Source organism: Armigeres subalbatus, chromosome 2 (assembly GCF_024139115.2).
Source record: "Armigeres subalbatus isolate Guangzhou_Male chromosome 2, GZ_Asu_2, whole genome shotgun sequence".
Taxonomy (NCBI): Eukaryota; Metazoa; Arthropoda; class Insecta; order Diptera; family Culicidae; genus Armigeres; species Armigeres subalbatus.
In genome coordinates this window covers 448,350,020-448,377,474 of record NC_085140.1, presented here as the reverse complement: position 1 = coordinate 448,377,474, position 27,455 = coordinate 448,350,020, and the positions used below count along the sequence as shown (strand labels likewise).

The 27,455-nt window shown below is 40.0% G+C and overlaps 1 protein-coding gene across 1 annotated transcript in view; it reads right to left on the bottom strand.

The window, feature by feature from the left end:
- Window positions 1–27,455, bottom strand: part of LOC134213711 (protein sickie-like) — a 128,397-nt gene that overhangs the window by 62,444 nt on the left and 38,498 nt on the right. The window contains exon 2 of the mRNA XM_062693006.1: window positions 14,562–15,877. Within this exon, the coding sequence (XP_062548990.1) occupies window positions 14,562–15,758 (1,197 nt within the window). The 5' untranslated portion in view covers window positions 15,759–15,877. The remainder of the gene's footprint in view (window positions 1–14,561; window positions 15,878–27,455) is intronic.

Here is a 27,455-nt window from a genome sequence, read left to right as displayed (position 1 = left end):
TGTTGCTGCTCGGTAACGGGCACTACCCGGCATGGAAAAAAGGCCAACTAGATCCGTCCTAAGTAGTTGTCAATGAGAGCAGATGGTTCCGGAACCGAATGGGTCTAATCTGTGTCCCAGTTGGCACCTTATTAACACGATTGCTGTGGGAGAAGAAAACTGAAGGAATGAAAAAACAGTTGGCAGGAAATCGATTTCAGAAAATTTCCTTGCTGGGAGAAACAAAACCGATCTTCGTACCGCAGTGTGAGGTCCAAAATTAATGATAAGCCAACAGCGCTTCTCACCACCGAGCACGAATTGCACAAAATCTTTCTTTCCGATTGTTTCCGCGTAAAGTACCTTTGCATTCTCCTTCGAAAGACATGGCCACCGCCGCCGCTGACTTCGATCGCGCGCGGCATAATGCATAACTTTGTATAAAAGCTCGATTCAATGGAAATTAATGTGTTTTGAAAACACCGACGACGTTTGAATTTATTTTCGATGCATTTCGCTTTCGCAATGACAAATGACCGAAAGACATTGAACCATCAGCAACCTGGAGGGAACTAACGGAAAAAAATGCGCGCTAATCCACCACCCGGTTGAAGGCAACCGGCGACGATCATCTATCGTCTTTTGCGCGGCATCGGTACCGGCATTATTGGCGGAGATCGAGTCCTTTCCTTTGAAGTGAGCGCGCGCGCGTGAATTCTGAAATGTGAACGAACGTCGATGATGCACCGCTGGCTGATGACGTGAGGGACGGGATTTTTGCATGCAATCTAAAGTGACCCAGAAGCCTGTAGGTTGTTAGTTTATGGAGCAACAACGGTGGTGGCCTTTTATCCGCTTAGTCAAGTGATCGCTCCGGCCGCCCTGCTGGATATGCGAAATTGGTCAATTACCGAGCGGGAGCGGCTAAATTGCTTACACGCGAACTAATAAGCTGCGAATAAATGAGCGAGTGATTGAGTGCTTACCTACGTGCGTGATAACGATCCGAGTTGTGTGGGACAATTATCAACCAATTAGAGTAATTTCCTGGACGTTCCCGGGCAAAATAATGCTGCCGATGGAATGTGAAATATTTAATCGATTCCCAATGTTGTCCTCATGCGTTGACGCACGTTCAATATTGAAACAAAAATATCCAAGTAATAATTTGCATTACTAGTTAAAAGATCTGCCTCTTTGAGCAAGCACACTATTTTCGTTGTACTTTTGAGTTTATAAACAGATCTTGTCGACTTCAACTTAGTTATTATTACTTACGCACTTACATGCACAGACAATCTTAACCGTCTAGCGTGTTGTACCAAACTTGCAATTGTTCAACGGTGCGGTTATTCGATGGTCACACTCTCGGGACATGCTCAAATGCTCATCCGAATCAAGATGTCTTCAACTGAAATACAAACCTCATACATCCGACCAAATGTAAACAAATATGCGTAATTGGTCATATTCCGTTCTCCCTCTGGGTCTATCTGAGCCGAATCCATCGCATCGTCCACAATCGTCGTCTGTCTACGTCAAAAGTTGCCTGTGTTCAGATACGTTTGGTCCTTGGCCACGTCCCAAGGGCGATGTTTAAACTCCACATAGCCACAAACATATGTTTGCTTTGCGCGGCCACAAAAACAATCATCTCTTTATTCCCCATAAGCGTCGCGTTGCCATCGTCAAACCGAATCCCATTTCTGGAGAAGGAGAAAAGTCAGTCTAGCGTGTTTAATTTATTGTTATTCCACTCGTTCGTCGTCAGCGGCAGTTTTGGCGTTTCTGGGTGTCTTGTTTACTGTGGAAGGCGATGAACCAATATGGCATTATGACCAGTTGATCAAGTGATTGACAGCCAATGTAAATTTGAAAAATGTATGAGAAATTGATGGAGAAATCGGCTTCTTCATGATTGTGATGCAAATAAATTATTGAAAGTATTAAGTGCAAAGTATATCTTAAATAGAAAATAAATGTCAAATTTCCGTTTTGTCCAGAAGCACGTTTTATATTACTTCCCCCATCGAATATGAATGTGGCCTCTGCATCCCGCTACAACCTCCGTAGAGACCTGACTGACAGACGATGGGGACGATCGCAACCGTCAACGAAGACAGCCGCAGCCGTGTGCACGATGATGCAGGCAGATCATGTTAAGAAAACAAATCTAAATTATCGGAATCGAGGCGAGAGATGCCCCCCTTCCACCCATTCCAAGTGACAGGGGGTCCGTCTAAATCGTTTGTTTGTTGATCGTTGCGCGATTACCGGATTATGTTTCGATTGTGTTATTGGGAGGTAATTGATGCCCGGGATCGTGACTTTCGCTGTTTATTCGTGGAACTCCAAATGTTCCGTGTTTGGTTTGAAAGGTTTCTCGGGAATTAGTCGTTCGGATTTCAATCATTATTGTTTGGAAAGAAAACCAAAAAAAAAACAGAGACACGAATGCATTCAAATAGTTAATTTGAACGATATGTCACTCTCCGAACTGCAGCAATACTAACTTGTATAAAATATCAGATTACCGTAATTTCTCCGCTACTTCTTCTCGCGACCGCGAGTGGCACTTTGCGCAATTAAGTAACAGTTTTATGGCTCTGGAAATGATCCCATTTTCACTGCATTTATAAATACACTTGATCGCTTGTAGCATTAATTAACCATCATGTTTATACACATTTTGCAGTTCAGATTGTCGCCTAGCTCGTGGGACTGCTACTGGCGCAAATCGACGCCACTCACGGCAATATAAAATGTTTGAATCTCCTCGCAATCCGGTCCTTCCGCAACAAATGTGAATCAGGCTAAGGGTATGCGCTAACAAAATAAGGGGAGCTATATGAACTTCGAACTGTTATGTTAGGTTCAGGGATCTAAATATTGAAAACGTTTTTGCATTGGGACAGAAGCCATTTTCAATGATTTTAATAGCATAGAATTGCATAGCATAGTTACGGTACACTTCGTAGATTGGACACTCATGTTTTTCTTTTGGAATCCCTATCCAGATTGCTATCAGAAATCAATGTGGGTGTGGTCCTTGATTTCAATCAAGAACAAAAATCACAAAATCATGGGGATTACTACTTCAGGATACGTCCATCTTCACCGTAACTTGGGAGGTGAAGGAAGTGTTGATTTAGTACGGAGTTGGATATTGGAAAAGGTATTCGGTGGGTCAGGATTTGCCTGTAGTTGACATTGTGACCATGGTAAACCAGCTTTACGGTGGCAAAGTCACTTTCAATGATTTTCAAATCCAAAACATAACAAATCTATTTGGTTATTGAATCATCTATCATAAGACGAGTTCAGTACTATTCTATTTTATTCCTCCTCGTTGTAATCCCTACAAATACGTATTTCGACCGCACTCGATTTCAAGTACGAGACACTAAAGAAGGGCTTACAGTTGAGGTAGAAATGTATCAGTAAAAATTACGATGTAGTTGATATAAATGAAATAGTTATAAACCAGTCTAGCGGGCAACTTTTTAAAGCTGCTAGAAACGGAAAAATATGAGGTAAAATGAAAATAAAATTCTTCACACATCAACCTTCCCGTTGTATAAAATGGTGGTCCTGAAAAGAACCAATTTATTGGTCCTGCAAAAAAAAAACAGATCCAGAATCATGCAAGACAAGTGCACTACAGTGCCGCTGACGCCGACGATACCCAATCGATAGTTTGCCGCTTAACTGCTGCAGATGCAGAAACCACCGCCTTCGATGCCATCGTTCTGTGTTCTCACCAAGGATCATCGTAAAGAAATGACGCGCGAGCGTGAATCATGTGCCTTTTTAAATCCGGAGAAAATGAAACAGTAGGTCGTAATTAGGGATCCTATAATGAGAGATATGCGAAAGCGGCCATTGTGAGCCAATCGAGCATTGAGAACTGTCAAAACGTGAGCCAAATGAACGTTGTTATTGTTGCAGATTGAGAGGTATTGGGATTGTTATGAAATAGATTTGAAGAAAAGTTTCAACGAATAAACAACTTACATAATTCTGATGTCCGTGTTGGGAATGCATGAATGGGATTGGTTGGTTCTGATATTTTTACTGAGTAGGACAAGAACTGAAATTTTCAATATTTTATCGTAAATAATCAAAAATTTCACCTGTCATAAGACGAGTTTATACAATCCCATTGAATTCCACCACTTAATTGTATCTTGACAGATACGTATTTCGACCTCAACAGTAAGGCCGTCTTCAGTGTCTCGTCTCGACTCGTCGAGTCAAGTACGAGACACTGAAGACGGCCTTACTGTTGAGGTCGAAATACGTATCTGTCAAGATACAATTAAGTGGTGGAATTCAATGGGATTGTATAAACTCGTCTTATGACAGGTGAAGCTCAAAATAATTTTCTTATCAAAAATTTCATTGAAATTGACAAATTGCTGGAGAGTTGCGGAGTCGATTGATATATAAATCTCGAAAATCCATCAAATAATAAAGGCTCTTTTTACGTTCAAAATCTTACAAGATTTGATGGTCCCCAATTTTAGATTCTGATTTGACACCTAGTACCTTCGGGTAAGACGTTGCCCAACGTCAAAAATACAAAATAATGGCTTTGAAAGGAAAATGAAAGAAAAATATTCCTGCATGTTAAATAGAACTACAATTGGAGGCGTTAATAAGTCAAGCAATAAATCAATTGAAAAAAAATTCAGTCAATTTTACATAGGGGGAAAGACGGCTTTGGCAGGTTTTGTTCTATTATTAGCAGGGGGGTTTTTGTCGACCGAATTTTATGAAATTTGGCCACAATATTCTTTGATATGCAAAGAACGTTTACGCCAAATTTGAGCCTAGTCAGTCATAAAAAACCCCTGCCAATAATAGAACAAAACCTGCCAAAGCCGTAATTCCCCCTACTCAGTTTTTATTTCTGCAGCTCAGCAAAATCCACACAGCCGTGTGCCCAGTAAAATAAAAAACTGATATCCTATCAAAAATGAGGTTTGTTAGCTGGGTTTTGGAAAATTATTTGCTGATTTTCAGCAACTTTGACAGATATCTCGGCGAAATACATGTTTGCTGAGGCTCAACTTGGCGAAATTCGGTAAAAGTTGAACAAATTGTTTAGATCCCGGTTAAAAATTAAGGGTGTAAATATTACAATTTTTTTTATTAAACTAATTTGTCTAATTTTTCAAAAACGTCCACAGAAATTCTTCTAAAAATTTTCTTTTCCAAAACTTCCAATTCAAAAAATATTTCAGATACCATCGGGAATTTATTCAGTAATTCCTCCAGAATTTCCGACTAAAATCCTTTCCCCAACTCTAGAACAAAATGTCAGGAATTTTCTTAGGAATTTCCGAACAAATTGGATTTCCGACATTAAATTTGTCCAAGAATTTTTTCGTTTTTTTTTTCGGAATTTACTCTAGGAATTTTTTCAAAAAAATCCTATGGAAATTATTTCGGAGATAAATCCAGAAATTTCTTTTCAAAATCATCACGATTTTTTTTTGAAAAACTTCGAAAATTTCTTCAGAAATTCTTTCAGAAATTTCTTCAGAGATTTTTTTAGAAATTCATTTGGAGATTCAGAATTTCTTTTTAAATGCCTTTAAAAATTTCTTCGTAAATATCTAAAAACTTCTTCCAGGATATCCTTCGGAAATTCTTTAAGTAAAACCTAATGAAATTTCTTTCAAAATTCCTGCAGGAACTATTTCGGAAATTTTGTTGGAAGAATTTTTCTAAGAATTTATTAAAAAGTAAAATAATTTAGAAGAGTTTTTAAAAAAAATTCAAAATAATCTTCAGATGAAATTTAAGAAAAAACTGTTAAATTAATGTTTGAATCATCCTCAAAGAATTTCTGAATGAATTCCAGAGAAGATTCCGGAAAAAAATGTCCGAGAAATAGTTCAAAGAAATTCCTAAACTGATTTCCGCAGACATTTTCGAAATCCTTTTCCAAAATAAATTATTAAGAGATTTTCGAAGAAATTCTCCTAAGGGAAATTCGCAAGATTTTTCCTAAGCAAGTTCTGTAAGTATTTCCGAACAATTTTCCGTAGGAGTTGCGACCAACTTTCCAAAGCAATTTCCGAAGTAATTTCTAAAAGATTTTTCAAAGCATTTTCGAAGAAATCTCAGAAGGAATTTCTGAAGAAATTCTCAAGACGTAATTATTCCTTAAGATTTTTTCATAGGACTTTTTGAAGGAGTATCTTGTGCTTTAAAAAAAATCTTGAACTATCTCTTTAGTAATTTCCTGAGAACTTGCTGAAAGGATCCTTGAAGGAAATACCGACGAAATTCTTGGAAGAATTCACAGAGAAATCCAAGAATTTCGAAAATTCCTTCAGGAATTCGTTCAGAAATTCCTGAAAGAAATTCCAGCGGAATTACGGAAGCCGATGGTATGGAATTTCCGATTATGGAACACCCATAGAAATTTCTGAAAGTATTGTTAAAGGAATTCCTGGAGGAAATTCCGAAAGGGGTCAAAAAAATTTTTTAGACATCTTTTTAATGAAATTTTCGAAACTGTAGCGGGCTTTGTAGTCATATGGCTACTGCTTCTGCCTCATACGCAGGAGGTCGTGGGTTCAATCCCAGGTCCGTTCCATTCTCCTACTTTGTATCTTTCTCTTAATTTCTCATGTTCTAGCAATCGCTAGAACTGGAAATGGACTTCCATACCGTTTCTATTACTATACCTTCAACTTGAGTATTCTAACAGAAATCTGCTAGAATTGGAAATGAACTATAGAGCTCGTTTCCTACATCCAATTAGAAATTCCATCAGTTACGTTCTCCTATCTATCACATTGGCAGCTCGTTAACCAAGACGGACCTCTGCCTCTCCAACCTAACCCAGAAATTCCAACAAATTCCGCATGAACTCAAGAGCAGTAGTATATTCGGCTTGCAGTGGGCGAGTGATTGCATCATCATTTCCTCCCCCTTCCCTACATTGACTTGTATTCTGACGTGGCAGGCGCCAGTATGACCTAACAAATGAGATTACCAGTACTTGTACATTGAAGATGTGTGCTAGTCCCAAGCAAACATCTGTTGGTTCCCTGTGCAAGAACAGCTGATCTAGTCATAATGGAGTAGCAACTACGAGCAGTCAATCAAGCTCAAGCTCAAGCTCAAGCTCAAGCTCAATCTATTTAATGAAATTTTCGAAAGAATTTCTTAAGGAATTTTGAAGGTATTTCTAGATTTATTTGCGAGGGATTTTTGAAGAAATACCTTGAGGAGAGGGAAAAAATTCATTATGGAATTCCTAAACGAGTATTCGAAGGTATGCCTGAAAAAATGTCTGGGCAACAAACTGAATTGATTTCAGTGGTAGGATTTTCCATGCAAACATTTGATAAATTCATGAAATATCACCTAAATGATTACTGAAGAAATTTCCGAAGCATCTCCTGAAGTGAATTCCTCAAAAATTCTCATTAATATCCGAAGAAGTATGATGATGGATCAGTATCTTGGTATTTGTCCCTTTCCCTTACTAACTGTTGATAATAAGATGATATCGATTGTAAATATCATCAAGAGTCTCGGCTCCGTTAAGTGTTATACACGCCTGAGCCTGTCAAATAAATACAATAGACAAAAAAAAGATGATGGATCGACATCAATCCCGAAATTTTTGTTTTTTTTCTCCTGTTTTCCCTACATTCGGAAACATTCCAGGATATCTTTTTTTGGAAATTCATTTGGGAATTTCTCCAAGAAATTTTAAAATTGCTCCAGAAAATCGTCCAGAAATTCTTTCGGGAACTCCTTCTGAAACTATTATTAAAATTCCTCCTGTAGTTCATTTTAATATTCCTCCAGGGATTCTTTCGTAAAACCTCTCGAAAGGTCTTTGCAAATTTCTCCACAAATTCCGATGTGAAATTCCTTTCAAAAATCCTTAAGGAATTTCTAAAGGTGATACTAAAATAATGTTTCTGTTGGTACTGTAAAAAATTTTCAAAAAGGATCTTTCGAAATTTTCTTATAAATCCTTTTTTGAATTTTCAAAAGAATATTATGAGGGATTTCCAAAAAAAAAAAATTAAATTTAACTCCGAAGTACATAATTTGCGGAGGGTTTTTAAAAGAAATTCCTCAAAATTACGAAAGAGTTCTTGGAGATATGTCCAAAGAAATTCTTGCAGAAATTTAAGAATGTCGGAAATTTCATCAGAACTTAATTTGGAAATTTCGTTCGAAAATTCCTCTACGATTTCTTTTAGAAATTCCTTTCGAAAAATCTTCGGAAATGCCTATGGGAAATACTTCAGGAATTCCTTTAGGAATATCTACGGAAATTGTTTTAGGAATAAGTACCTATGGAAATAGTTCAAGGAGAACCTTCCAAAATTTGTTTAGTAGAACTCTTTTTTATGGAAAAATACATAAAGCTCTTTTAGTGAAATGTATTTAACCGTCTAAGACGAAATAAGTACTCTCCAGAGTACTGGAGAGAGTATTGGAGAGTACTTAATTCGTCTTAGACGGTCTTTTTTATGAATTTTATGGCAGTACCACGACTATTTGAATTTTTAATTAACCAAAGTTGTACAACAGATGAAGCTGAATTAAACTACCCCTTGTATAGAGACCACTCTCGTTGAGGGTCATTTTTGAACTCACTCACGTGGAATATTAGAGTTGATAAGTTCATTGGTTCACTTGTTCATTATCTGCATTAGGGAGTAGATGAGTTATTACTGGCGCCAAAGGGAAAGTCGTTAGCCAAACCACCGTGCGAGAACAGGCATCGACAAGGGCAACGAACGATATTTTCCGTGCCCTAGGCAGGGCTAAAGCAACAAGCTGTGAGCTAACCGAGAGAAGTAGCTAAGGAAGTCGATCAACGTTCCGGTCGTGAACCGGAGACAACTGTGTAAAAGGTTTTCTGGATCCGGAATCGAACCAGCGACCCCCGCGTGCAAGGTACGAACGATAACCCCTACACCAACTAAGGCAACCGCCGCGACCACTGCGCGCGACAACGAGAAATGCACCGAGCCACGCAGTGGAGGCGTCGATGGCGTGAAGCACGACGGCATCCATCGAATGATTGTCGAACCGCAGCAGCAGAATCTTCAGAGTCCGCAGGAGTTGAAAGGCCGCGTGTCGAACACGTGGCGACGACGGCCAATAGTTAGGCGATTTACTCTCCATCTTTTTCCAAGTGCTTGGTGAAGTATGCCCCAAGCCTAAGGGAAGGTCCATAAAGTACGTCTCACACTTTTTGTATTAAAACTTTGTGGATGGCCCCCAAGTTAAACCGCTAGAGTGGTCACCGTTTAGTTAGCCCTACCGCTCGTCTCGCTTATGCGTCGGTAGTCGGTAAAGTTAATTTACACATCGCCAGTTACCATTAGTCGTAACGCATATTAATTCATCGCACAGGAAAGCACAGATGGAATAATCATATTAGGCCTATAATAGTATGTAGTCGATAAAGAAGAGAAGAATAGATGAACTGAAATTAAAAAGGAAGTTTTTTTTCCTTTTTAAATGGTTGAACTGATTTTGAACTGCTTTCAATGAATGGTTACACTGCAGCTAGAAAGTGTTTGAACAGCTATTCGAATGGGAGAAATCCTGTCTTGGTTGACCCGATCCCAACCAGAGACAGCTTACCATTCGGACGAGGTTGTTCGAAGTGTTTTGGAGTCGAGTTCCAGTGATGAAAACGGCCGCGAAGGCAATAATCTCGTCGTCGGCGGAGATCATCATTCCGAAAACGGATTTTTTTTATTAAGCGGCTTATAGTTGTAAAGCCCCATGCTCCCTTGCCAGCCCAGTCATTTGGGAAAACTTTAACGCTTTCCTTAAGGGTCTTATGGGTCGGGCAACCCATAATCGCGGTAAATGGTCTCCTTTGGGAGTTGCGCGTATGCCATTTTTACTTACTCGGGAGCTCGTGAGGCTGACGGGTTGCTTTTTCTTTATGAATTCCTTTAGAAATTGCTTAAGGAATTTCTGCTGTAATTATTTTCAAATCTATCAATTGTTTTAATGAATTGCATCAGGAATTATTTCAGGATGTTTTCTCACAAATTCTTCCAGTGTTTCCTTAAGAATCCCCTTCCAAAACTCTAGGATGAATTTCTTGGAATTTCTACGAAATTCTTTCCAGGAATATCTTCAGAATTTCACCCAAGAATTCTTACAAAAATTTCTTCAAGATTTCCTTCGGATATTCCTCCGAAAATTTAAATAAAAAGTCCTCAAGACTTTCGGAGATTCCTTCAGAAATTCTTCTGGAAATCAGAAATTCATTCATAGATTCTTTTAGAAATCTTTCAGAAATTACTTCAATAATTCCGTCGGAAAGCTTTGGAAATTCATTTGACATTTCCGTCAGAACACTTCCGATAATTCCTTTAGGATTTTCCATTTAATTCTTTAATAAATTTCCGGACAAAAATCTTCCAACAAAATTCCAGAATAATTCCTGCAGCAATTTCAGAAGTAATTTTGTATGGTTTTACTTAAAACGAAAGGAAGTTCTAAAGGAATATTCGAATGAATTTACAAAGGCCTTTTCAGAGGATTTTTCTTAGGAATCCCTGGAGGAATGGCAAAAGGAAAATGGCGTAATTTTCTAAATTATTACTGGAGGGAATTCCTGGAGTGAAAAAGAATTTCTGAAGAAATTATCGAAGAAATTCCTGGAGAAATTTCAGAACTAATTCTCGAACAAATTACCAAAGCAAAACCTGAAAGATTTTGGCACCAACATTTCATAAGGGCAAAACTGCTTTTGTGAACAAGAGCTACTTAATTCGCTGGTAGGATAATTTGTGCCCATCCACGCAATCTAGCGCCATTATATGAAAGAGGAGAATTCACTGCTTCTATCAATGGTGGCGGATTGCTTGAGTGGGCTTAAATTAGCCCACCAGCGACGTGAGAAGCTCTTGTTTACAAAAGCAGTTTCATCCTTTTGAAATGTTGGTGCCGATTTTTGCAAAAAAAAAGGAATCGCTAAAGTAATTTTCGAAGAAATTCTAACAGGAATTTACTAAAGAATTTCCATTGGAATTTTCGGAGAAATTCTTATCAGAATTTCCAAAGAAATTCCAATATTTTTCCAACAATTCTTTCGGAAATAACTTTAAGGAAATCTAAGAAAAGCAGAAAAATTATTTTAAGCTCTTTTTAGTGGAATGTATTCAACCGTCTAAGACGAGTTTAGTACTCTTCATTTAATTCCACCAATTATTTTGATATCTTTGCAGATACGTATTTCGACCACAACTGTGTAGTATCTGCACAGATATCAAAATAATTGGTGGAATTAAATGGAGAATACTAAACTCGTCTTAGACGGTTAAGAAAAGCAGTTCAGAGCTATTTTAGCGTATATGTACCTGGGGGGTGCGGATAGAATCGATTTGGTTGTCAAAGAGAAGCCAAAATTGTTTATTGTTCCGGAGCCAAACATTGAAGGTTGTGGTCATGTTCGTTTTAGATCTTATATTGAGAAGTATTGTTATTATTTGGGGAAAAAATAAAAATAAACTTAGTTTGAGTTTTGCATTCTTTTTAACAAATATATTCACATTATATTTCGAGTAGAAAATTAGTAGGAATGCAACTAAAATGCACTCGTTACGAGATTTCACGAGATTATGCAGCTGTTTGGAGCAGGAATGTATGTAAACCTTCGTAAAGTCATGTAGAGTCTTGCGCATTTGTGCTCCTTCATGCAGCATGGAAAGAGAAATTCGAAGAGCGGGAAATGTTTGACAGTCAAGTAACTGCAAAATAATTTTGCTTGTGGGATTGATTTCAATATATCCCGCTACTCGCTTGAGAGCACAAAAGCGGCTCTATCCGCAGCACCCAGATATGTACGAATAAAATCCAGGAAAGATATTAGATTTGGTGGGTCATGTACCCAATCGTGCCCCAGCTTAATTCCGCCAGTAGTTTTCATGTCAGCGCACTTCAAGTGCACGGTACGATCGCAAATATTGCAATGGGTGGAGTTCGTTGTGGCCCTCTTCCGGGAAGGAAAGACATTTTTTATTTGTGCAGCATTTACACGACAAATTACACAATTTACACGATCTCTGGAATTTTTTATCACATCACAAAGTACATCTAATGTACTAAATGATAAAGTAAAACTCATCTCTTTCCAATGTTTTGCTTCGATTCATCATACTTGAAAAATTACACAATTTTGAAACACAAACAAGGTTAAAATACTTCACTTTTCCATTTACCTCCACTATATTCACTCTTGTGTCAACAGATACGTATTTCGTTTTCTACTTGAAAACTTCTTCAGTGTTTTGTTATCGACTCGACAAAAGTAAATGGAATAACCTTGTAACATTTTCCCCTAAGACGCTCAATATTAATTATTAAACAATACAAATTTTTATGGTTTTTTTATGTTTGCTCGCGGTATGAAACCATATATGAGAAAACGTCCTATCGTTGTGGTATGTCCTAATATTGCGGTAGTGTCGAAATAGCCAAATGCCAATAATGCAACGTTGCGACGTCTTTGGTCTTCGGTTGACACGAATCATTAAAAACTACCCAAATTTGTGCTTGCTCCGCTACTTTTTGACACCAAAAATCCCATACCGCATACCTTTAACGAGTCAAGACCCGCATCTTTTGCAAACGCGTCGCCGCGTAACACCAGATGCTTTTCATCAGAGCGCCGCCGCCACAACCAACCAAGCAGGGCCGCAGTGTCACATATGTGGTCGCAATGTCGGATTTAAGACACGCCACACCGCCTCAACTGGGCCACGCAAAACAGTTCCCGAAATAGATCCTGCTCCCCATTTCTCAGCTCTAATGAGATGTTTGCCAAAACCCTTTGTGGCTTACCGCGAACATCGGACCCGTGTTGATTCAATAATCCAATCGAAAGCATATACAAATGAATCGCCTGCTTTGAGCGTGCTTACAGCGGCACACTAGGAGTTAACTTTCTGAAATCAGTATGGCGAAAGGCATCTAAGGTTCGATTTCTCAAAATTAAACACTTTCATCAAAAAAATATTTGGTGGGCATGGTAGCGGACACCTTCCTACATAATCGGTACCAAATAGTTTTTCATGAAAAGTTTCTTATTTTGAGAAAACCCGCGTTAGATGACTTTCGCCATACAAATTTCTGGCGGTTAACTCTTGCTGGCTATTTTGCGCATATACTATAGCGCCTGGATGTGACTGAGGCGAGTAGAAAATCAGCCACTGCCAATAATTCATTGCCAGCCAGTTGCCGGCTGGAGACCGCTTTGCACTTCTGTCGGACTGGAAGGTGCCGGACCAGCAGCGACGGCAAGTCGTTAGATTTTTGACGCCTACCCGAACATGGAACCGATCCAAATACGGTCGGTCAGCTCGCGGTTGTCTGCAGACTCTGGCCGATGATGGTCGGTAGATGGCGTGACTTGGATGTCGCTTTAATATTTACACAAACACCTGACGTTAATACCCCGCGTTCTCTTAATTATGCTTCATTAGAGATGTTTGCAGGACGGCAGACGAGTTGTGAGTAGGGTCCGTCGTGGCTGGTAGTTGGCAAAACACATATGCGATTGGATTAAGTTGAGTCTGTCATTTGCTAATATAATTAAAGTAGATAATAGTCATTATCGCAACGAGTCGTGACTGACGAGTTATGGCGGCTTAAGGCTGCTCGGTAATGGATAGCGATGATAATTACAATAATTTTAGGACAAGATAAAGTCCTTGTAGACTGATTAGGTTTTGCCAGTTGGAAGCAATTCTAAAGTAAACAGCCAATCGACTGAAGCGTAATGTTTGAAGTTCAATAGGTCTGATGAGACCGTATTGATTTTCGAGCCAAGGTTATTCGAATTGTTCACCACTCATACTTTTTTTCATATATTAGCGTACTGTAAGTGCCTAGTTTTGAAGCGCCTAACCTACTCTACTTGCTGAGTACGATTTGTTCGTTTTGTATTGTTCTACAAATCTATAAACCTCACTCACTGAGAATGAGAATTAACAACACTACCTCAAACCAGTTGATTAGAATAATAATATAAAAGAGGAAACTATCTGAAGGGTGTAATCCATGCTCTCAAATAAAATGCAAATTATGGTTAACAACAAGACGAAGAAATAACCATATCATTCCTTTGAAATAAAAAACTCTTCTCCCTATTTTCAAGTAATTCAGTGAACGAGGGCTCGATTTTATTTTTGTTCATACGAACAACATCAAACAGGATCAAATACTTTGCAATACCAATTCAGGCTTTGCTAAAACAGACGGTATTAATATTATTATTTTTGCTTTTCTTTGCTTAACTTCTTGTTGGTACGTTATTCTCGGTTTTTAAATAAAGAATGAGCTATGACATAAGAATGAAAATATAGAATACGATCTCCAACAGAACAAAACCGACTGAAGCACTTGTTTTCGTTAGGCACTTGAAATGCAATTTGCATACATCTCTCGATATTACACAGCAGCCGGGTACAAAAATAAATCTCTTTATCGTTCTTTGTATCCACTTTCCAAGTGCGTCCATTCAATCGGTTCCATATTAATGAGAAGAATCAAATAAAAAAACCTACCTGCAACGGCGGACAGCTCTGGCGGTGATCCTTCCGGAGGGCCAACTCGTACCACGGAATAATGGGCTTACTCCGGAGAGTGGTCTGGCTACCGACCTTTTGGTTCAGTAGCTGCTGTTCCGGTTTGTAGGACGATGCCGATGATGTTGATGATCCAAGGTGGGCCTCGTTCAGCGAAGAGGTGGATTTACTTTCGCCGACAGCGGATTTCGGGGGATAGCCGGAGGAGGACGAACCACCGACACGTGAGTGTTGCATCGTGGAAAAGCCGCGCGTCAGCTGTGGGCGCTCCGAGTCCAGGACGTTTAGCAGTTCAGCGCTTTTGTGGATTTTTGGGTAGCTCCCGGGTCCCCCATCGTAGCCGGAGTCCGTGTCGCTGGACTGACTACCCAAGGTGACGAATTTCTTTGGCTCTTCGTAGATTATTTCCGAGCGGGAGCTCGAATAGGACTTTCGGTATTGGAGCGTTGTCGATTTGTTGTTAAGTAGCGGCTTGTTGGGTTCGTCTGGGCCGAGGAATCCGCTCAAGCTGGTACTCTTTCCGCTGTTGATGGGGTTGGAGTAGGTGGAAGATCCAGACGAGCAGTTATCAACGCTCTCTGGAGTTGACGAGCGGTAGCTGTTGCGAATCTTGCCATAAGGAGGGCTATCCGGTCTAGAGAATAGGGTTCCACTTTCGATTGCCTTCGATTGGATTAGCTTGAGCTCGGTGATGTATTGCGGACTCTTCAAGGGAGGAAGTTCGAAGTCGTAGTTCAATCGGTCGATGCATTCCGATGATTGCATCAAACTGATGTAGTCGCTCGAGTCATCCTCTTTTATGGTGGGACTTTTGAGTGGTTTGAAAGTTTCGTACGTAAGGGCAGCTGTACAGAAGACGTCATCGTCATTGCGATAGGGATTGTTTGAGTTCTCTTTGTCGTCAGCTTCCCTTGGTTGGTTTCTCGCCGATGATAGCTCCGAGCTGGTTCTCGGAGGAACCGGTGGTGGAACACAAATCAAAGTTGCAGATGAACTTTTATAAGCTAACGAGTGGCCATTGTTTTCGTACAGTGGTCCAGAACTGGACGGCTTTATGGTTGAGCTGGAGGTTCGACGAGAGTGTGTCACCTGTTCGACGCGGCTGGTACTTCGGGTGAGGCCTCGCGTGCGGATGGTGGCAAAGCCCTCCGGGACGTTTGGCTTCACCAGACTCATTGCGCACTGTCGCGTTCTATTTTGGTTCCGTAGAAAACTGTCAGGGGAATCGCTTTTATTACTCACTGCAGCACTTTGGCGGCTGTCATATTGTGCGCGTAGCGGTCGATGCTCGCTGCCTGTAAGAGGGATAGGAAGAACAAGTGGAAACCAATTTAGTTAATTGAGCTCAATCAAGAAATGGTTGTTATGATAGCGTGATCTGGTTTAACTGTTCTGACTCGATGTGGGATGAAGTGTGTTTGTTGATTGAAACATAGGACTTCGCAGCAAATAAATCTTTACACAACTATGATGGAATATTTCAAGATTCATACTTGGCCATTCTAGGGGAATGATGCGTTGGTATGATTCCATGTATAACTTTTGCAACTCAATCATAATAATTCCATTCCATTTCTCGTAACGATCGTTTGTGAAAAGAAATAATTTGTACCTAACACATTATTTTTCGATAAATGTTTCGATAACAAATAGTATTCAAAATTATATTTACTTATATTCAGAACGTCAGATATTTTATTTTTATAAACGGCCGATGGAATGCACATCAGACGAATTAAAATCGAATAAATGCTTGAAGCGACCTTGTCATTCGTCTGGCTGGATACGACTTGAAATGCCCAGAAATCATATTTGAAATACTCTCAAAATTGTTTTATTTGTGTTGTTGTTTCTGGAGTCTAAGAAACCGAGAAACAAAACTCGTTGCTGAATAATCGTTTACTGTTTCTTTTCACAATTCAATAAGTCAACTAAACTAGCGGAGGCAATTTTCGAATAACTCGTTGAGATTCCATATTTGAGAAACTGCTTTGAAGCTACTTATACAATTTTGACTGTAAAATGCAAATTTTGGTTCAAGTCAACCTGATCAGCAGTTATGTGCGTTTGCCATGAAATGTAGCATTTATTGTGACTAAACAGATTCGTATGCTTTATAAATAAAGTATTAACGAAAAATAAGTGCTTTCGGATTGCAACACATTTAAAATCGTTCTGATTCAAACCAAAGGCCTTACCAGTGCTATTGTGGATGCGCAGCGAATATCCTTGTTTGAGTTTGACGTCACACGGCACCGTAGGCAGTAATCTAATCCAACTTCGACTTATGCTAATTTCAACAATTTCAATGCAAAATGAATAGCACTCTGCGCAGCAAGCATTCAGAATGAAGATTAGCCAAGATTTTTGTTCGGCACCAGTACCGGGTGAGTGTCAACCGTATCGCATTTCGTTCTTTGAAATACCGAAGGATCCGAAAACATCTTGTGGTTAGGGCTGGAGATGCAGCCGTGTATCAGAAGCCAACATACGTTGGCTGATTGAGAAATTCGTGCAACAAATAGACTCTCCAAGGGCAAGACACAGCTACACGTTGCAATCGAGGGGTCGGAGAAGTATATTCATGGAAATGTCCGTAAGATGTGGTACAGAAACAGCTAACGTTGTTGGTCAACATTCGAGCTCCGAATCGGAGCGAGTACGGGTTCAGTTATGAAGAAAACGGATACGGGAAGGATACGGTTTTATCAATTTTCAGGCATTGTATTATCGATTTTTCTATCGTATTCATGAAACTGAAAAATGTATGGTTCGGGTTTAGCAGGATAATTATTTTTGTTTTTGGGTCGGCCAACCACACTCATTAGGAAAATGGTCAGAATTTTCATTCTCCATCCTCTTAGAGGCTAAGAAGCATCCTTTTGTGAATCCAAAGTAAATCGAGACACGCTAGACAACAAAGTAGTTTAAAGAAGGATTTGTTGGATAAACAAGCACGATACAAGCTGGATGTAGCTCAAAATCACGTAACTTGCGAGTTACAATTGAACCATTTTTTGCAGTTTTATCGACGAGTGCGTTTTTGGAGGTTAATTCGTTGCTTCAACTTACTACCCGCTTTGCTTTGTTTTTGGTTTTGATGGCAACACTCCAAACCACCATTGTGACTTTTGTAACAAACTCCTGTGACGTCCGTACGCCTGCGGAGTGGACGTCCTTACGTCCCCCCAACTAGATCTCCATGCTCCTAATTTCTCAGGATCGGCACGACACCTGCTAGGGGGAACACACGGAACATAAACCTTGCAGAAGTGGACCAGATAAGAAAGTCAACGGACTGGCATGCTACCTAGGGCTGAGTTGTTAATTTAAAAGATTCTTTTATACATTTTACTTTGTTTATTGTGGGTTCATTTTGGTAGGGTTAGTTCTGCGGATGATTAAATTTCGGTGCGACCGTATCCTGACGTTGGGTACCTGATGGTGTATTCATGCGACTAATGGAACGTACACACGGTCAAGCAGTTTGACCAACATTGACTCCACCTCTCGTTTGTTCCAACATCCATCAAGTTTTACCAACAGCGGCACGAACAATCAATTTATTCGACCAACAATATCACACACGAACGAACGAAGCGCTAACTTGAGCACCAACCATCAAAAAATATAAGGGGGTTTGTGCAACTTCACTACAAATGCTCAAACATGTTCGGCGAACCTTGACTCCACCCCCGACAACTCAAACCAAAATCAAACCGTTTTAATTTTTTCCAACCGAGCCGCCAACTGTCAAATGGTTGTTCGAAAAACTTCACACACGTTCAAACAAAGCAGCAACCGAAGCGTTTTCTTGGGGGCGGAGTCAATGTTCGTCAAACTGCTTGACTGGTGTGTATGTTGCATAAGAAGATGCACTGGTGACACAACTTGCTCGACGGCGTTCCACGGGTTGATACGCCCGGAACGGAGGAATGGGTTCGACGGATTGGCTGGCCCGGAACGAGGGGCAGGATGGAGGCAACGGCGAATACGTGGTGTCGCTCAGTTGGTCGCCGGGTTTGTCGGCCCGTTCCTCGAAGTGAGGATTGGACTCGAATATTTTTTATGATTTGGATGGCGTTTGACGGGTTCGATGGCCTGTCTTCCGGAGCGGAGGTTGGGTTTAGCGTGGCTTTGTGGCGTCCGACGGGTTCTTTGGCCCGTTCCTCGAAGGGGAGGTTGGACTCGAAGATATTTTGGTGGCTTGGTTGTGGTCCGACGGGTCCGCAAGCCCGTTTTTCGCCCCAAAATGCGGGTTGCCCGATTTTATTTCGCCGGTTGTGTTCAGGGGTGTGTTAGTTGTTTTCTTTTTTGGATAGGATGAGTTTATTTATGGATGCTGCAGGATGGAACCAGTAATTGACTATATTGTTACCTCATTCGATAATACTTTACAAATCTTAAGGTTTTTATATTGTCTTGTTAGTCGAGCACGGTAACAGAAGATGGTGATTTTGTTTTGGCCTGTCTGGTTGGTATTGGATCGCCACCATACTGGGAAGTTAATCGTCAAGGATTAATTCGTTTCTCGGTGGTCAAGCAAAGAATCCAAGAACTGTTAAAGGGCTCAGGTAATTAAGTATCTCGCCCCAAGTAAATTACGAAGCATGACGAAACCAGGCAGAACAAAGAAGCCTATTTATATAAGGGGTAAAAGAAAACAGACAAAAATATCAAAAATTTGCACAGAAACATCATACACACATATCGAGCTATGCAATGGATAAGAACAAACTAATGACACTTACAAATAACATAACTTGATATCCACATGATATTTCAGAGCAAAATATTTATATTGTCGTCTGAAATGCTATCTCTTATATATCTGTTATATAATTGAGCTATTTTCGTTTACTCGGGAGATCTGATGAAGGAGCTTGCTCTTCCCTCTCGCTAATTGCAGTGCCGTAGCGAGGAGAAGTATTAAGTATTAAGGTCGGTGTTAAATATAGGTTTTGTAAATTGTGAATCCATCCGAAATACGAAGGTTGATAGGAGTAACCTGTTCTAGGCCTCTGTTCTGAGAAAAATCTTTAGAACAGGCCTGCCTAACCTTTCAAGCCACGGGCCAAATTTCAAAATGGCCTCTTGCGGTGGACCAGAAAATATTCGGTACATATTTTTTATACATTTTCAAAATAACCAAAGTAAAATACATTTTTTTTCAGAATGGCATTTAGTTTTGCAGAATGACGAAAGTTGTTAAAAAAAAAACGATTTATCTAACCGCGTTTGAACAATTTTTGTGTGTGTATCTTTATCAAGGCGACTTTCAGCCCTAGGCTGGCTCGTCTCCGGAAGATCAACAGTTACTTTTTACTGCTCTCATTATTGATGAGAGTTATTCACACGGATATGTACTTCTGGGAAGAGAAAATATCTTACGAATGATCTGAGACGAGACCGGCAAACACAGCTTCTTTTTCCTTGTTTTAACACTTGTTCTTCTTTTCATCACAGTTGACCATCGAGTTTCAACTGTTTTCTTGACTGTTTCACCTAAGCCCCGGGTGGATTTTTCTGAGCACAATAAAAGTGTATGCAATTCATGAATTAGTAAATTCATTTTCATGAGGATATTTATACCGGGAACAAAACACACGTTTATAACTGATTATTAATAAGCTAAACGGATGATTTGGAATACTCGTTTAAGTGAAAAAGTCTTCGTAAAACAAAATTCATGCGGAATATTTTATTTTTGATACCAATACTTTCACACAAAAAGCTGCTGGCTGCACCTGACAGTTCGTGACAGCAGTTGACTGGCAGCAGCTGAAGTTACATTTTTTCCTCTTTGCAAGTCCCGTCCCAGCGAATGATGTGTCTTTCTGAAATTTAGATTTGAGCACGTTGCTGCATTGGTGGTCAATTATCTCCATTTGAAATATTCCAAATATATTTTTCACATAAATAAATGGTGTTGAAGAACAGTGTTTTAAAAAAATGCAAATAGGTTTGTTTCGACTGTTTTTTACAGGATTAAATAAATGTATCAGTGCTTCCATTTTCGTCAACAAAATTTGGAATAAGTGGTGGTTAACTTTCCTCACGTAGGTAATATTGATTTTCTTAATAACGAGCGTCGCTACATCACGAATATTGATCGTTTTTGCATATAAATACCTAGATCTTTTCTTTGTGAAAAATGCAATGTGCAGAGAAATAGGGTAAAGGATGTATTTTGGACCACCCTTACCGAGGCTCTTATTTTGGACCACCAAGAGGAATTTGCACTCAGTGGTCCAAAATATGAGCCGTCGAACTGGTGGTCCAAAATACCTCCCTTACCCTATCACAAATTAACTTTTGTGGGTGATAAACAATCGATTAACAGATAAACAAATATCTCGCGCTTAGGATCATAGGGGCGAAACTGTATTGATCGATTTCTCTTAATCGGTTTAATATTTTGTTGATAACTCAATTGTTTCAAAAGCTACAAACGTGATTGTTGATTGTGGAGCAAGATAAAATCAACCTTTATCACACCAAACAGTAAAATCTTCGGAAATCTACCGCAATTTGCCACAATAATAAAAAAAAGCATCGACGAAGAGCAATCGATTTTAAGCGCGACAATTGCTTCGATTTTCAAGTGTCATATCGCATTCAGTATTTTCATCGATTGTAAGCCGGTCGATTCAGAAACAGGTGGCTTTTCCACGTAACGGAGTTTTCCTTAGAGCACACTATATCAACAGTAGCCGATATGCATTCCCTAACAAGTTCTCCGTTCTGAAAAGGTTTCATCCGTATTTCAAAAATCTCATATACATTAATTATTAATAAATAATAAGAAGGAGTTTCTCGAGCATTTTGATGTTAACAGTCCTTATTGTTTCATCTGAGCCACCATATATTTATGCAGTATCCAGTGATCAAACTGAATTATAATGTTGCGTTCTAGTAGCAACATGTTTGGTATTGACCGAATCTGATCTAGAGGGTCATTGGCAATGCGCGTAAGAGGTCGATTATTGGCAGTATTCATTGCTTATACGAAGCACTAGCATCGTGCGAAGAGCTCTCAAGAATAATCCACACGAAGAACGTCAGCCGGAACCTTCCGAGGGCCTTGAAGATGGCTGAGTTTGATTCCTGGTCCGGTCTAGAAACATTTCCTCGGTTTCCCTGGACATATAAGTATCATCGTGTTAGCCTCAGGATATATGAATACAAAAAAATGGTAACTTGACTTAGAAACCGCGAAGTTAATAACTGTGCAAGTGCTGAATGAACAATAAGCTGCGTAGCGGCAATGTCCCATTGAGGGTTTTAATACCATTAAGACTCTAACGCTCAACATACCTTATCTTAGCCGAAAACGATACCACATGAGAGAAAAACGGAGACGCATTGAATACACTTTGGACTCTGCAGAAAACTCCGGTCGAATAGAGTTAGCCCCGTACCAAACCAACCGTCTAAAAAACGCTCATTAAATAGTCGCTCATATAGCCCTTTGCGGACACGAAATCTGGACAATGCTCATGGAGGATCAAACTTGGAGGAATTGCTCGACCAAGTTAACGGTTTTAAAGCAAGCAAGCAATGTTTTTCTCCAGTCGATAACAAAACACTGGAGAAGTATTCAAGTAAGATACGAAAAACGTATCTGTTGGTACAAACAACTTCAACATAGTGGAAGTGAATAAGAATTGAAAAATGCTTGCACGATGGCAGAATACTTTTTCTCAGCTCTCCAGTGTCGAGTTGAAGCTTAATTGTCCCATGAATGGCGATGAAATCCCACCAAATGTCATTACCTTCATCACCTGTACATTAGGTACACTCGTACGGTTCACACCACGTCATGATAAACATTCTGAATGAAGGACATGGCGAAACCATGTGACTCTGATTTCGCGTTCATGACCAAACGTATTTTTTGGCACACCTGGTAGTTCGATGTTTCAGTCATTTCTTCAGGTTCTTGATTTGCTTCACCACTGGTGGCCGACCCTTATTTCGCGAAATTTGAAATTTGAATAGTTCAACGTCCTAAAAGGTTTTTTTTTTTTGGATTAAAACAAATGATGTGTCAGAAAAAAGGTCTCTCAACGGACGCTTTAGGAGGCACTCGCCTCGGTAGATTTGCTCCCATATTGCACATCGCGTATGGCCGCCAAACCAAACTTTTTGGTAAATTTGTGCACCTTCGTTTTTTTTACATCCTCATCAGGAATGGTTATGTAGCAACGCAAAACTTTCTGTCCTAGCAATTATTTTGTGTCCGCCTTGATGTAAGCCTCCTTGTCCATCACGGTGGATCTCGGTACAGCTTTCTGGCGCAGGTTTTGGTTACCGTATTATGTTTGACTGTTTAATGCCTTCCTAGCACGTTTCATCGTTTTTTCGGCAAACCAGATGGAAACCTCCGATTTCATCACCACATCGCAGAGCGATAGATTATTTCACTGTCTTTTTTATCATATCAATAATAGAAAGAAACAGGAAATGCAAATAGATGATGAGGACTTCAATACGACAAAGGCGAAACACAGAGTAGACTGTAAAAAACGCATAAATCAAATCCATATAGCCGATATAGTGTTAGAGCTGCAACAACTAATATATTACCGGATTTGGTCGTACATAAGTGACAGCAACTTGTTTAAGACAAGTGAATTTTGGGCACTTTTTTAAACGACATTCTGTAACAATTCCATTTTATAATAGAAAGATTTAATCCGCCATTCTCGATATAAAACAAACGGCAGCATACTGCGCTTGCAAATAACCTAATTTTCGGATTGGCTTTCATTCACGGGTAATAGCGTAGACAGTTTTACTTCATCGCCGACGTTTCGATCCGGGGATGGGATCTTCTTCAGGCGATGAAGTAAAACTGTCAACGCTATTACCCGTGACTGAAAGCCAATTCGAAAATTAAGTTACAAATTTCACAGTCGTAATCCACTAGCAAACTTGCAAATAACTTCACCACTACGACGAGATGAAAAAGTGTATGATTGGACACCTTGTACATAACTGGTACCAAACCAGGAAATCCTTCTGGTACCATTTTTCTTCCCAGAACTTCAAAGCTTCTTACCCCTTTAGGAATTATGGGCAATTCTTCTACCAAAAAATCTAGAGTACTTCAGCTCTCCCCCTCCCATCTACACAGGTATTCGTTTTTCTCGGAAAAGAAATCTTCCCGCAGATATTTTGGGGATATTCTACTTCAGGAATTCTAGGAACTCGTTCTTTGTGAAATATTCTTCCTTTAGGATTTTTGGAGAATTTTCTCTTCAACTTTTTATGGAAAAAAAATCCACGAAAATTACAATAGAAAACATGAACGACAATACGACACAGAATTATAGTGTAACAAAACGTAAACAGTAAGACTAATTTCCCCAGAAGAAGGCTGCCAAACACAGCCGAAACGTCGGGCAGTTAAAACATTATTGTTTGAACAATTTAGACTGTAAAGCCGAATCCCATTACATATATTCATCAGACGAGAAACCATAGAGTAAAAAAATATTTCTCTTTCGGTTTGCATTTCAGATGCAAGACACACGACCAGTTCCAGCATTCCGATGAGACCAGATCGAAACCAGTAAGCTTTCCAAAGAGTGAAAGACCTGGAAGGAAGCGCTGCAGTGTTATTTCGCTGCTTACGACCGATCAGTACGCGAACAAGGCCAAGTTTCTGCATCTGGGTGGTCCTGCTCTGCAGGTTGTGTTCAAGAATCTTAAGGACCACGACCATGTTCCTCTGGTGACACTGGATCCAAGGTTGTATGATTGTGCTATTGAGAAGCTGGACGAATTTTTCGAACCTCGACATCAGAGTACATCGGAACGACGGAAGCTACGTTTGATGAAGCAAAAAGTAGGTGAACGCTTTGCTGATTATGTGATTCGGTTGAAACAGCAGGTAGTACAGTGCGGTTTCGAAAAATACGGTGCAGAAGTGAGCCATATTTTGAGCGAAATCTACATGATCGATGCGGTTGTTGAAGGTTGTGCATCCAACGAAGCTTTGGAAATCGCACCCAAGAGCGTAGATTAGCAGATAGAGGAAATTGCTACCGGACAACCGCCGGAAAAAGTGTTCAAAGTAGAGCAGTCTGGAAAATTCAAATAGGTCCTGTTTTAACTGCGGCCGTTTGGGACATTTGGCTGCGTTACCAATTTGTCCTGCACGTGGAAAGCAATGCCGAAACTGCAAGTGCTACGGCCATCCATTTCGAGAAACTGTGTCGGAAGACAAAACGATATGTAAGTAATGAAAATGGAAGAGGATCCCAACCCGGAAGTGCCGAAGAAAGAACCCGAGACGAACGAACCGAAAGTGTACTACGCATTTTATTCGGGAAACGAGTCTAATATCATCGATTGGAGGATTTGCCTTGGATATGCTGGTCGATTCCGGCGCAGTTATCAATGGTTCCCTTTTCTAGGATCCAAGGAATAACAGCAAAGATACTGATGGACCCGCAAGTAATCCCAATGTACCATCCGATGCGAAGAATACTAGTTCCTTTGGAAGATGGGATATGATCGAGGTAAAAACGAGACCAACTTCGTGGGTCTCGCCATTAATCGTAGTGGGAAAAACAAACGGCAAGCCTCGACTATGCCTTGATCTACGAAGAGTCATCGAAGCGGTTTTAAGAGAGCATCACCCTATGCCATCAGTTGACGACTACTTAGCAAAGTTGGGCCGCGGGCGTATTTTGAGCAAGCTTGACATTAAAGAAGCGTTTCTTGAAACAGAAATTGAAGAAGACTAGAAGACTAGGGATTTGACGACCTTTATTACGCGACGCCGTTTTGTTTCGCTTCGAATGTTTATCTTTCCGCTCCGGAGCTCTTCCAAAAAGCAATGGACGAGATACTATCTGGTTTTGAAGGGACGGTCCGGTATCTGGACGATGTACTCGTAGACAGCCAAAATCTTCAGGAACACGATGAACGTTTGGACAAGGTAATGATGTAGTTTTTTTCTCTATGGAAAATAATAAATTTTGTTCAGTTGGAATTATAAAATCCCGTTGTTTGATTTTACTGAAACCGTTTCCCTTTGCATAATTAGATTTTCTGTCCTCCTATTTGCAGGTTTTGAAGAGGTTGAAAAAACTGAGTTAAATTGGAAGAATTACGAATCTCCGAATAGTATTTTTTGGAACACAGAATTTCTCAGAACGGAATCATGCCTGCAAGTAACAAAGTGTGAAAGCTGTTCAATTGTTTCGAGAATCGCAATGTGAAGCAGAAGTGCGAAGCTTCCTCGGACTTGCAAACTACCTCAATAAGTTTGTACCGATGCTAGCTACATTAGACGAGCCACTGCGTAGGTTACTGCATAATGAAACTAAATTCAAGTGGACTCATGAACAATCAGAGTCCGCTCAAGATGGCCATCCTGGCATCACAATGATGAAAAACCATTTACGGTATCATGTCACGGGTGGACCAATTTGTAAAGAACTGCAGAGGTTGTACTTTAGTCAGTACTGGAGGCTCCGAAGCCATTACACCAAAGTCAGCTACCCAGATTTCCTTGGCCCTCTACCAGAAGGACAATCCCTTTCGGTAGTAATCGACTGTTATATCCGATTCATGGAGGTCTGTGAGATGGAAGCAATCACTACCAGTGACGTTATAAAAGAGCTCTCCATCATGTGCAGCCGTTACGGAATTTCTTCTGCCATGAAAGCCGATAATGCTCCTCAGCTAAGTGGAGATTGCGCTGAACTAAAAGCGTGTTGTAGAGCTTACGGTATCAAGATCATGAACACTATTTCCTATTGGCCACAGTCAAACGGAGAGGTTGAACGGTAGAACCGTTCGATTCTAAAGAGGCATCGCATAGCTTAGGAGCTTGGGAGAGACTGGCGAAACGAACTGTATTTGTATCTACTTACGTATCACTCAACTAAGCACCCGACAACGGGAAAATTTTCGAGAGAGATCATGTTTGGTCGCCGGATCAAAAGTAGGCTACCTTCTATTTCAACTTTCCAAGAAGATGCTAGTGTTAGAGAGAAGGATTCCCTAGTAAAGGAAAAGGGGAAGAAGGTGATCTTGTGTTGGCCAAAAGAATGAAGAAATCCAATAAGCTTGACACCAACTTTAGCAACCAAGAGTTTGTTGTTTGTCGTAAAACAGGAACGGACACAGTGATACAATCAAATACAACCGGCAAACAGTACACTAGGAGCTCTACACACCTTAAGAAAATTGGGTGCCACAGTAGAACAACTTCCATTGAGGTGTCGGACCAGATAGTGGGTTCGAATCCCGATCCTGTTGAATAACCATCTGGGTTTATGAAAGGGTGTAGACAAGTAACGCGACTATGTCCCACATTAAGTTACCTTACAGTTCTTACATTTTGAATTAAATGCAACATATTTCCATATTTTTATATAACAGTAATTAATGATACCATATGATATTGTCCATGATACCATATAGATATACAGTTGACTCTCTACATCTCGATGTTCTATATCTCGATATCTCTCCCTATGTCGATGATTTCGTCAGTCCCTTCAATTTACATACATTTTGGCATTCTACATCTCGATAACCTCCTTATCTCGATATCTCTCTATCTCGATGTGCTCTGATCATATTTTGTTGAGGATTCACTCTCCTTATGTCGATATGTTCAAATGTTTAGGCTACTAGACCATTTTTGAACAATAACAAACATATCAACAACAGCAAACGACATTTGTTTTGTTGTCGTTTTTCATAGCAACGAGCTTTTTTGGATCTAGGGTATCTGTTCCATTATTAATAACATGCTCCTATATCAATAACATTCGCAAAACAAGCAATTTAGGCTCAATTTGTGTCGTGTTTTGATGTTTTCCGACGTGGTCACTGCTGAAAAAAATC